This window comes from Taudactylus pleione, unplaced genomic scaffold (genome assembly GCF_031769625.1).
Source record: "Taudactylus pleione unplaced genomic scaffold, aTauple2 ptg000211l, whole genome shotgun sequence".
NCBI lineage: Eukaryota > Metazoa > Chordata > Amphibia > Anura > Myobatrachidae > Taudactylus > Taudactylus pleione.
In genome coordinates this window covers 5377715-5390476 of record NW_028284613.1, presented here as the reverse complement: position 1 = coordinate 5390476, position 12762 = coordinate 5377715, and the positions used below count along the sequence as shown (strand labels likewise).

Sequence of the window (12762 nt, the reverse complement as noted above, 5' to 3'; positions counted from 1 at the left end):
CTGCCATTTACAGGAGTGCCATGAATGGCTAATTGTAAATCAAATAGTGGGGGAATAGATTTGTCAGGGAGGCAGTCCGCCCTGGAAGCCCATGGCACCATTTATCCTCTCAAGTCTCAAATTCACCCAGTACCTTTGGTAACTCCTTTGCCCAATGAGAGAGCCATACTTGAGGGGAGCTCCACTTGGACAGTAACCGCTATACCGCTGTGCTGTGGACGGCCCTACAGCAGCAGTAGTTGGGAGCTGAAGCATCTAGCACTGACTGCTGCCACGACCCTGCATTCTGCATAACCCTGCTGTCATAACTGCATTCTAGCATAGAAGACACCCAGGCCAGCATGATAAATCACCACCACGATGAATTAACACCGTAACCTCAAGCCTACAGTATGGTGGTTCTGCTTAAACATGCCCACTTCTCTGACTGCAAGTTACACACTGCTTTCCTGTCTGGTGGCCAGCATTTTACTCTGCCTCCCCTTCCCGAGCTACCCACCAACCAGATTATCAAGGAGTATTTTATCCAACTTCCTTCAAAGGGCCATTTCTGTTGGGCATTGATGGGTATACAGGGTGGCGTAATGGTATGGTCTGATGGGCATGTGGGAGGGAGGTGTGCGAGGCATTGGACAAACCATGAAGGACATTGAATGGTGAAGAGTTTAAGTATGATATATAATACTATGCTACTCTTTACTTCCCCAAATTCATAATATGCTGCATAATTGTAGCAACACATCGTGTCCAAAATCTTGCCCTTGAACAATAAAAAGTGACCAGCACCCTGCCCTGGAGTGAGCACTAGATGCTTTATATATTTTTTGAGTGTATGTAGCAAACAATTGTACTTGGGAGGATAGGGGTTTTATTTTGTCCACACTAAAATTTTGCAATGTCATAAGAATTGTCCGGAAAGTGGTTTTCTTGGTAAATAATCCAGGAAAGGTGGCATTTCTTACCCATGTAATGGAACTAAAACTGGGAGTCCTAAATACTTGTTTTTTATTACCATATTCAAGTTACAAAGGGCTAATTTAAAACACAAGATTGATAAAAGGGCAAGCCTCTGTCCAGGGGGTGGCTGAAGATCAGATTTCATTTTTAACATAGTCTAAGGTAATCTAATGCAGCTTCCAGGCCAGGACTGAACTGTTCTACCAATAGTGATAACTAGATCTGTGCAGGCAACATCTCCTATAAATATAGGACAATGCAGTAAACGTGGATTGCGAGTCTTAGGGGCCCATTTAAAGTTGTTTTCGGGGGTTAACCTCAAATATTGAGTTACACCCAGATGTATTAAGGAGAGACTGCAGCAGACCCACATTCCCCTATAGGTTTCTGTGGTTGATGCGGTGCTGCCTAATTTACCAATATCCGGAAAGTGATGCATTCCGTATATTGGCCCCTACAGCTAACGCCATCTGAAGATGGCGTTAGCCGCTGTAGCCTATGGGCTACACCGCGCATAATTAGCCGACAATGGCGTCTGTGCATGTGCAGTCTGTGGGACTGCGTATGTGCATCAGTTCTCCGAGCACATCGCAGGGATGGGCTCCTTCTGGAGCCCGTATCCCTGCATGTGCCGGATATACAAAAAGGATATGTCTGCGCTGATGTTTACAAAAAAAAAATATAGAAATATTATTGAATATCAATTTATTTCACATACAACTAGAACTGCAGTTCCTAAAAGCATTGGATTCAACAATTATTGTACATATACTCAGATCATATCTGTACAATTGCCAATGTGGCATTAATGAAATGATTACATATGAAATTGACTGGTAAAAACAATTAGACAAATAAATGTTGTATTAATATCCCACCAATTGATGGGAAAAGACAAGCAGCAATTGATTTGATAAATTAATGCTATTAATCCCAAGATATACTAAAAGGATAATACATCCGGGCACTATGATCGCATATTGCAATGTGAACATGGGCAGTAATGTCATGCCAAGATCGCATTGCAATAGCGATCATTAATAAATGGGAGCCTTAGTGAGATGGGTAATAGCAGAATTACATTGCATTGAGTCCTGGCAGCCCAATAAGGAAAGGTTTTAAAGGGTCACTTACGAAAATTGGTGTGCAGGAAAAGGTGCATTGTGACAGTACGATTATAGCTGTCTTCTTGGGCTTGTTTAGACTATTAAAGCAGTCATCCAGTTGAGATGGGTGTTGCAATATAATGCTTTATGATGCCACCCTCTCTATAACACCAGTTTCGGTCTGTCAGTTCAGCTGGCAGTAAATAATCTCTTATCCCTGGGGTATATGTCTGTTGATGACTTATTTACTGGAGATGCGGTGTCAGGGCTTCAGGATCTATTTCCTCACTTACAATAGACTTTCCTGATCTGGGGGCCTATTTATCAAATATTTGTGGAATATTCCCCCAAAACACACTTTTTTTGGGGATACTCTCAAATATTAAGGATCCCCGAATGTATGAAGGCGGACCGCAGAAGATATCTATGCGGTACCTCCATTTCCAACAGCAGCCAGAGCCTTCAAAGGTTTCTATGGGGCTGCGATAACACCATCTCCAGATGGCGTTGTCCTATAGTAGCCTATAGCTAATCGCAAAGCTTTTTGCCCCCTGATGATGCATGTGCCATATACACAGGAGACACAAACCAGGAATGTGCTAGCTATACGCTATCACACTGCTTCCAGCTATTAGCCAGGGTGAGCTCTTATTGGAGCCCATATCATTTTAGTAAATTTCTGTGAAGATATTCGTATTCACCCTGAGAATTTACGCGAATAATATCACATCCGTATTAAAAATGTGGATTGTGACAATTATGCCCCTTGGTGCTTTAGGCTTAGTAAATTATTTAGCAGATCAATTTACACAGATTATACAAAAGGTAGAATCTGGGCTCCCCTGTGCAAATTTGGGGAACTATGTACAAACATTGGTCTGATTCCACAAGACCTGCATGAAATGAAAATCTTGGTTTGGGGGTGAGGAACTCTCCATCTCTAATTCTAATAAAGCATTATATGCGCAATATACAGTGTATATATATATATATATATATATAATGTGTGTTATACAAGGGCTGTGTTAATGCACATTCAGACAGTGCATAGCCATTAATCAATCTTATGCATCATCAGCTGGAAAAAGTGCTGTGCAATAGGCAGTACTCGTTTCTTGTTAGCAGATGTATTTCAGCTACTACGCAGAATTCAATTTATTTTGTTTTAGTCCCCAACGTTGTCTTTTGGTTCTGCCAAAGAGTGTGCATGTCGGTAAAGTGGGCGTGCATTTAATAGCACAATCAAAATTGGGCTTACGTGGTCCAAGATATATATATATATTTTACTTAGTATTACATTTATTCTGTCACTTCTTCTAACACTGATGGACTCTGCACCCTTGAAGTAATTATGCAGCACATTTATCTGGTTATTGCTTTCTTAGCGGTCACATGAACAGTCTAGCGATCACATGTCACTGACCTAACATTTCTTCACCAGGGCTCTTACAATCAAACGCTTTTGAAGTGGATATAAAAGATGGTTCCAATAAGACCTGTATATATGCCAACATGATGGTGAACTTCACAGTACATTACGAAACCAGCAAGAGCACATACGTAAGTCTATAATATATTTAGAACGTTGTGTCTGTCTGTTTGTTCCAAGCTGATGCAAAAACTACTGAACCGATTTTCATGAAATCTGCATCATTTTGTAGTGGAAACTCCTAGAAATAACCTGCACTTTGTTTTATCCTGATCCATAACGTTAAAGCTGAGCAATAACGAAAACAAAATTTATTGACATCAATGCAAGAGTATGGAACCATGCCCGCGGCCGGTAAGGGGTGGGGAGAGAGGTGCTTTGGGCCCGCATTGACTTAAATAGGATAGGCTACATAGCAGGCGCACAGTGACATTGGTGTGCATGAGGGATGAAGGTGCTGCTGCCCCCATTCTGAATAGCGCTGCTGGTCACATTGGCCCCTCCCGTGACAGGGCCCCTATGCAAAGCAATACAGCTAGAACCCAAAGCGATTTCATCGTGGACGAAGCTGCGGGCAACAGCTAGTTACATCATAAAATCCTATTAAGCGTGCATGAAACTGTGTGGTACACTGCACAAGCAATTGATATGGCAAAGCAAAAGCCCAGCTGTTATGCGCTGATGACACCGAGGTCTGGTATACACTAGAACAATATCTGCATGATTTGACAAATTATACATATCGTGTATGCACAATTGCGTACTCCCGCGCGTCGTATACGACATCTTATGGTTGGCTGTGCTGCACGGTCAATCGGAAGATTTCGTGAACGATGTGGTGTAGTGTGTACGGCCCATCTGGACAACCAGGTGTTATGTCGTCCCGATTTGGCCTCTGAGGATGTCACCTTTTGCCACTCCCAGCCAGTGATCTTCAAGATGGTGGTTCTAGTGTGTACAGGAGCAACAATAAATTGTATAGGATCAAACAACATGCTAAATCATTCAGTCACTTGAAAGATTGCACAGTGTGGGCGCTCAATATAGTTTGTTCTGGGCTCAAGGGAGATTGGGTCATTCATCGTTCCAATTGTCCGTCGTTCTGATGTGTACCTGGCCTAAGAACAATGGCGTAAGCAGGTGCTATTAAGCTTTGGGTGTCCCAGCGTACAGTTCTTTCTGAACACCCCTGTTTCTTTTGTAAAACTTCTGCAAGTCTTCCCACAGCTGACCGTGGGGTTACCAGGCACGCCTGCATTGACACTCCTCTAAGAGTTGATGTTTATCATTTTGCACACACAGGGGCTTTTATGGAGTTGGAAATAAAATGGGACTAAATTACTTAAAGTATATTTCTGCAAATATTTACACGAGTTGCATTTACCTTTGCATAACAAAACACATGCAGGTTTTTTGCAACAAGTCATCAGCACCTTGTAACTCCCTGTAGTACAATAGTTGCAGAATATACAAATAAGTTACACATATTTAAGGCAATAGTGTGAATTTGACTAAGAATCGTGTTTGAGCGAGATTAAACTTAAACAGGTTCCCACAAACGCACATGAGTTTTTTTTTTTCCAGAGCAAATTCTCCAATTTACTAAGAGGTGAGTTTTGCAAAATCGTGTTTTTCGATGGTGAAAGCAAACGTGTTTTGTCATGCAAGTTTTTGTAAAATATGTTTGTGTTTGTATAGGGAGAGGGACAAGAATATTAGTTTTCACTCTAGGTCCGGCGCCGGACCAAGAGAAAGGGCACATCTGCGCTTGCCAGAAAAAGGGGCTTGGCCAAGGAAAAGGGGCGTGCCTTTAAGACACATCCCCTTTTAGTCACTCTTGGGTACGTGCCCGGCACTTACGGACATGCCGGGCTGATGTCAGTGTGAAGATGCTGGGCACATACGCCCAGCATCCATTAACCGGCGGTGACCGCTACACCATAGTTTTCCCCACCCACGGGATACTGCGACCCACAGGTGGGGATGTCACCCACAGGCTGTTCAGTGGGGCGTCGCACCGAAGGGCATGGTGTTTATTGCCCTTCAGAAATAGGGCAGGGCGCGGCGCCCCGCTTAAACAGACTAGTGGGAACGCTAAATATGTTCAGGGCAGAGGAGAAGCGGGGAGAGAGTGAGATGGTGGAGGTTGCTGCTCAAGAGGCTTTATTGAGCAGTACAGGCAGCAGTGATCAGGTGCCCAGGCAGAGGGGCAAGACCAAGACCAAATGTGAAATTCTCTGTGGAGGAGAACATGACCCTTGTGCAGGAGGTCATGAAATCGCACCACATGCTGTTTGGACGAAAGGCTGCCAGCACTTCGACCCACTGCAAGAATGCCATCTGGGTGGTGGTTGTGAGTGCAGTCATTATCACCCAGGCATGCCCGCAATGCTATAAAAGGCTACCCTGACTGTATGCCACTGTGACTCCTGGCTAGGGAAGCAGATGCAGGTATCCATTAGAGGCTGAAATGCCACCATTACCTGAGTTACGTAGCATGAGAGTATTGACTGGGATATCCCGAGAACTCTACCAGTCAGACTGAAAATTACCAGTAGCCAGAAAGTGCAGCACAGCCAGAAGCTTATACAGGCCTGAGACAGAGTGCTAATATGCTATGTCAGGGTCTAGGTCCAGTTTACTTGGTAATACAGATGGAATATGTTGTTACGGTTCAGCCGGAAGATCGGTATGACCTTGCCATTGGCCAATGCGTTCAGGTTCAAACGCCTCCTAAAAACCTGTGGCCTGTGCAGCCTTTGTGGTACCTGCATTACCTCATGAGCCTGCTCAGTGTCTTGCTCTGGAGTCCTTACAGCCTGGTGGTAGAGCCTCTGAAATCCCAGCCACATGCAGTGAATAGCACTTGTAGTGATTCTGCCACTTTTGCTCCACACAAACTAATGCAGCTGAAGAACATATGAAAACACTCACCACAGGATATAGTCTATTTTGGTGAGAGTTTGGTAATTTCCCGGGGGAGTTTCAAAACTCGATTCTTGGTAAATTTGTGTGTTGTATTGTTTCCTATGGAATGTATTTGCGAGTTTGGCCGATGATGTATTTGGTCGCGTTTTGTAAACTCTTGCTCTTGTTCTGTTTCTTGCATCTTGAAATATACAATAGTACAGCTCTTCTGGCGCTTGTGACGTAAATGAATAAATAATACTGTACTTGTCTAGCCGGCAGTGGTAATTTTGATGACTATAGAGAATATGTAATGAAAAATAAGAGAAAAGGCATCCAATAGTGCAAATATGTTTGATAAAGAATAAAACTTATTTATTTCAACAATCAGTAAAGATAAAAATATGGACAGTAATATAAAATCACATCAAAATACTAGGCTAATCAGCTGAGAAGCCAATAGTATTCTTAAAACAAATATGCATACGATTAGCTAAGAAGCCATTAAATGAATCCTGGTAGGCTGTGATAACACAACATTCATATGAAAAAGTAAATGAATAAAAGGTGTCCATTATAATGGACCCGTACCAGAGTTCTGTGGAAAATAGGCGTTGTGTTGCAAACGGGGTTCAGGAATTACCCCTGTGTGGCTAACAGTTTGTGGTGACTCTGGATTGGGTTTCTTCCAACAGCATGCAGCAGTCCTGTATAGTTGTTTGCACGTGTTTGACCTTTTAGTAAATTTGCGAGTAGGGAAAACTCGCATGAGGAATGCAATTTTGTCCAAACACGATTCTTCGTAAATTTACCCCTAGGGGGCTGGATGATAGTGTAATATTTGTGTGTGTGTTTTACAGAACATAGTGCAAACATTACTTTTTTTCCAATGATTGTTTACAAAGTTACCTCAAGAATTGCTGCCTATTTATCTCATTTATATAAATATGGATTTTTATGCTAGTGAGCTAGTCCAGAGCCAGCATTGCTAAGCAAATTAAATCTGATTGCAGTGTGCAAACGTACCAATTTTGGGTCCAGTGGACACTACTGTTGCATCTAGCATAGAAGTGGCCTGATGTACTGTTTTGTGTTTTTTTTTTTTTTTTTTTTACATGTGAAATTCCCAGTAACATTGCTATTGTTACATCACAGGATTTCACTTTATAAGTGTGGAAGCACGACTTTTCACTGCTTTAGTGTCTGGGAAATATACGTAGACCCATCAATGATTGCACCTTCCCCGTTATGGGAATGTGCACAGCACTGCATAGCTGCCATACTATGTAAGCCTTATTAAATGTCTGGTTGTTGTAACTCTGTACACACATATGCCTACTGATGGCGAGCTTTACCTGTTCAATGTGTATATGTTAGTGAAGCTGTAACATTGTATATATTACATGTGTATGTACACTAACTATCAAAAGCATCAGAACACCCACTTTTGTCCAGTTATTGAAGTGTATGCAATTTAATGCTTCAGTTTTTATTCTGAAACTAAAGCATAGAACAAATGAAATCAATTAATTACTTTGTTTTGTTTAACAAAATGTAATCAGAATGTTTGACTCCTTTTTAAAGCAGCCTCCTTTTCCAGATATAACCGCTGAACAGGCTCTTGGCATTCTTTCTAGAATGGAAACCAAATATTGTTCGGGAAGTTCACTCAACACTTTTGTAGATGTTCTCACAAATGTTTTGCTCTTGTAGGTTGCTTTGCTTTCACCCTTCTGTCCAGTTCATACCAAACCAGCTTGATGGGGTTAAGTCTGGAAATTGATGGCCATCTTGTTCTTTTCCTCAAAGGAAGTTGTGATATAGCCCGGAGGCATGTTTTGGATTATTATCTTACTATAGGATGAACCCTTTGTAAGGCAAAATGCTTTGATAGCCCTTTTGGTTCAGGTTGCCAGTCACTCTGCAAGTTTCTAACTCTGGATCCAGCACATTTCCTCGTCCAAGTTTAACAATTGATGTTTATTTACTACAAGCTGCCACTTTCTGGTGTGGTAAAGTCGAAAATTTAGAAAGACAATGCTTGTAAAGGGGAATATGCATTGCCCTTGTACATTTCTTAAATAAATCCCACACACTGAGGAATCATCCTTCCACTTACGCAACAAAGTACATAAACTCTGCGTAATGAATCAAAGACTCATTGATTCATCAGCCCATAGGACCTTGTTCCAGTCTTCAGTAATCCACTGGTGGTATTTCATGGCCATGGCAAGTCTTTTTCATTGCTGCAGAATGTCATTTTTTTAACCCATTACTTATTCTTTGGAAGAGGCGTTTTTATAAATGTATATTTTTCAATTGTTGCTAAACTTTTTTTTTTTTTTTTTTTTTTTTTAAACTCTAGCAGCTTACATTTTGTACCATTTCAGGTTATTCACTGGACTTGAATAGCTTAAATTTCAATAACTACTTGGAAAATGGGGGTGTTGACCGGTAGTATATTTATATGAAATTAGTTCTATGTATTACAGTACAGGATTTGGTTCTGGTCATGCTTCTAAATACACTGTTTTGTAATGCGCCAGTGGATGACTAGCTTTCAAAGTCTGAACAAAATCTTGCGTAACCTGACTGTATACTTGGGGGGTATATTTACTAAAGTGCAGGTATTTAGAAGTGAAGATGTTACCAATAGCAACCAATCATATTCTACTTACTATCTTCTAGAATGTGCTAGATAAATGTTAACTAGAATCTGATTGGTTGCTACGGCAACATCTCCACTTCTAAAAAACCGCACTTTAGTAAATATACCCCCTTGTGTCTTCTCGCATTGGCCTGACCGCTGAACAACTAGGTTTCTTGCTAGCTTGGACAAATGTGGAAGTATAAAAATAAGATTTAGATAACAGCTGAGGTGAATGGAATAAAGCCTGTAACTAGCTCTTTGGGCCCCCTGAATCAGTTTGTGAATTGACCCTACAATGCAGTGGTTTTGCATTTAGTGGGTTTAAACTACCAAGCTGAATAACAAAATGATCAAACAGCCAGTTTCAATTGTATTATTTTTATTATCTTCTATTTATAAAATGCCACAAGGGTAATGCAGTGCTGTACAAGGGAGGTAGAACACCAACAAATTACACGAGATCAGACCATTTCACAACAATTACACAAACTTTCCATACATATTGACTCTGTGCAGAGGGAACGCTGCTCACTGATGGGAAGTAGTGATTAGGGTGGAGGTGATTTAGCAGTCATTGTTGGAGTGAAGAGAGAATATGTGAGGAAATGAGGGTGGAAATATAGGGATGAGAAGTGATTGATGGCTTTGTACATGAGATACAGAAGTTTACATTTTATTCTGAATGGGACTGAGAGTCAGTGAAGTGACTGTCAGAGGGGGCATCAGAGTTAAATCGACGAAACGGGAAAATGAAAAGGGCCTGATCCTGGAAACATTGCTGAGGCGGGAAAGGCAGGTTTGGGAAAGGGACAGGATGTGTGAGGAGAAAAAGGACAGAGTTCAGGGTGACACACAGAGGAGAGGGAGATGTTTTTCACAGAGAAGGAGGGGGGAAGATTATGTTTGAAGAAAGAGGGTAAAGTGCCAGAGGAGAGGGGCAGGTGGGCAATTTGGGAGCAAGCACCAAATGAGAGCTGATGGAGTCAAGGGAGCAGGTGGAGGAAAAGAGGAGGGTCTTGGCCCCAGTCCTGAAAATGAAGAAGATTATGATGATGTGCAGTGCTGGTGAGGGAGGAAGGTAGAGATGGAAGTGAGACCTGAAGGAATTGAGAGGTGGCTTAAATTTTGATAGTAAAGTGAGTGGCAGTCTGAGGAAGGAAGGAGTTGAAGATAAAGGCAAATGAGGTGGCGAGGTTTGGAGTACTGGGAAGAGATGAGGCCTTATAGTAGTAGTGTTTAGCGAGTGAGAGAGCCTAGCTATAGGAGGAGAGAATGAATTTGAGGTGGAGAACGTTTGCACGATAGTGTGACTTTCTCCAGATGCATTAAGCAGAGCGAGAGCATATTTAGAGAAAGTCAGAGTGCTAAGCTTGTGGAGGTGACTGAATATTGATAAAGACAGCTGAAGAAGAGGAGAGTTCAATGGTGGCAGCCAGGTTATTGCTTCATCAGGGCAGAAGGGTGGTGAAACTGATTGGGTCAAGATCTCGCCTATTAATAGTGGTCTTGGGAGAGGAAGGGGAAATGCGTTTGGAGAGACAGTGAGTGGAATTGATTAACTTGGAGACTGTGCAGAGGTCAGAGAAAGGCATGTCAAGTGGCTGTTAGTGTTATGGGCGGAGGGGATTAATCACAGATGTGAGGTGAGAAGTTGTAGAGGTAGCAGGTTTGGAAGGATCATTAAACCGGGATGTTAAAGTTCCCTAGGATTACGTAGTGGAGGAGAAGTGAAAGGAATGACCTAAAAGGTGCATTGGATGGAAAACAGGAAAACAACACTGCCACTGTGATTGCCTTTAGGTTTGAATAATGGAGGAGAGACCCCATAGGATAGAGCAGCTAGAAAGGTAGTAAAGGACCTATTGAGGAGCGTGGGTAAAACGAGCTTGTGATGGAGTAACTATTTAATTCCATTTATGACACTGCATGCATCACTACTACTTATGTACAATATATAGAAAAATATATATTTTTTTTCTCCATCTACTAGGGCACACTGGAGGCTTCAGACAGTTGGGTATAGACATGTGCTAAGTGGAAGCTGGCACTTTAAATTTTTAAGTGTGACTAGCTGCTCCACCTCTATACCCCCCTACAAGCCAAGTCTTAGTTTGTGCCCGAGGGGAGCTGGATGTGTATGTCACATTCTACTAAGGGTTTTTTAATATAGTAGGATTACGTTTTAGAATTTCTACATGAGAACAGACAGGCAGCAGCTGCACTGCCTGTCTGTACCAATGGAGCTGCCGGGGGGGCGCTCGCAACTGCATGCAGTTCACCTGGGGTCCCTGACTACTGAGACATCGGTCTCCAGTTAGGACTGCATGCCACTGCGTGCAGCGCGCATGGCGGTCCTTCACTAGTCAGCCGCCGCTGACAGCGGAGCAGCGACTGTAAGTAGACCCAGGCTCCTTGTCTAGCGGGGTAGCCAGGTTAAGCTACAAAAGGCGGCATATACAGCAGCAAGGCTGCTCCGTGTCGCGCTGCAGCCTTACAAGTGCGCTATATATACAGAATAAGTGCCATAGTGGGGGGCGGAGCCTAGCTCCGGAGTCCTACTTCCTCCCAATGGCCATCAGCGCTTCCTTTGAGGGTGCTGGCGGCCATTACATGGAGGGGAAAGTCTGCTACACGCTGCTACATGAAACTGAAAGCCTAACAGGGACTGTAAGTAGACAGTGGGGTTTAGGCTCGTTAGGAGAGCAAAAACCACTTAGTGGTTGTTTCCTTCTATGCCTAGCACTGCTATTAGGGCAGATGTGGCTCTGTCCTGCCTCTCTGTATTTCACTTTCTTCTTTTGACCTTTTTTCATTACACATGACTGTGTGGGGTCTGTATATATCATGACTGAAAGGGGCACTAAGGCGTCCCAAAAAAGTTATTTACCTGCAAAAAAATGTGCAGAAAAAATGTACAAGGGCAGTCCTCTAACTCCCTAATGTGTGACAATCCTGAATAACAATCTTCAGGGACGTCAGAGCCGCCGTCTTGAGCGGCACAGGTTACAATGTGCTCCAGTGGCGCAGTCATTCAGCAGGCAGCATGGATGGTGTGGTAGTTGGCGTTGCTGCCCCGCTGCGCTGGAGACGTTTGGTTCCAGCCGAGGCCCTGGCTGTGTGGAGTTTGTATGTTCTCCCCATGCTTTAAATGTGGTACTTATAAGACTGTATCTGTTGAGCAATGCTGAGGTTGTGAGCTCACTCACCTGGAGAAAATTTAAATTTTATGTCCTATCTCTCTGCTGAGCTGGAGGCTTCTCGGAAAGAAAGAGGGGTCTCCAGGTCAGCGGCTCTAGAAAAACCAGCATGGGTAAAAGGTCCTTAGCTGAATCCAGGGATGGGATCTCAAAAGCGTGACTATTTCCCGTACACAACTGGATCCTCTCCACAGGTCTCAGAGACTGTGGCCCTCAGTCCTTCATTCGGAGGAGGAGAATATGCCAGTTTTCATAGCGCGAATATGCTCCAAATTAGTCTAGGGAAATCCAGTAGAAGCCTGTCCAGATAGAGGCTTTTCTGCAATTATTGTATTTACACTACTTTCTTTCTAAAGAAACAAAGACAAGCTTTTGAATATTCTCTTCTGATGTCGGCTTGGAAATGGCTGTCCCGGCGCTTATTATACTTTTATCCTTTACCTACAGATAGTAGAAAATCTGGTGAGGATCTCATGTGGCTCGCCTAATAAGGCGAGTACACCTGGGACAGCATGC

General features: G+C 42.8%; 1 protein-coding gene across 2 annotated transcripts in view; it reads left to right on the top strand.

The window, feature by feature from the left end:
* LAMP2 (lysosome associated membrane protein 2) overlaps positions 1–12762 on the top strand; it is a 67793-nt gene that overhangs the window by 11481 nt on the left and 43550 nt on the right. For both annotated transcript variants that reach the window (XM_088478204.1, XM_088478203.1), the window contains exon 2: positions 3505–3623. In XM_088478204.1, coding sequence (XP_088334330.1) covers positions 3505–3623 — 119 coding nt within the window. The remainder of the gene's footprint in view (positions 1–3504; positions 3624–12762) is intronic.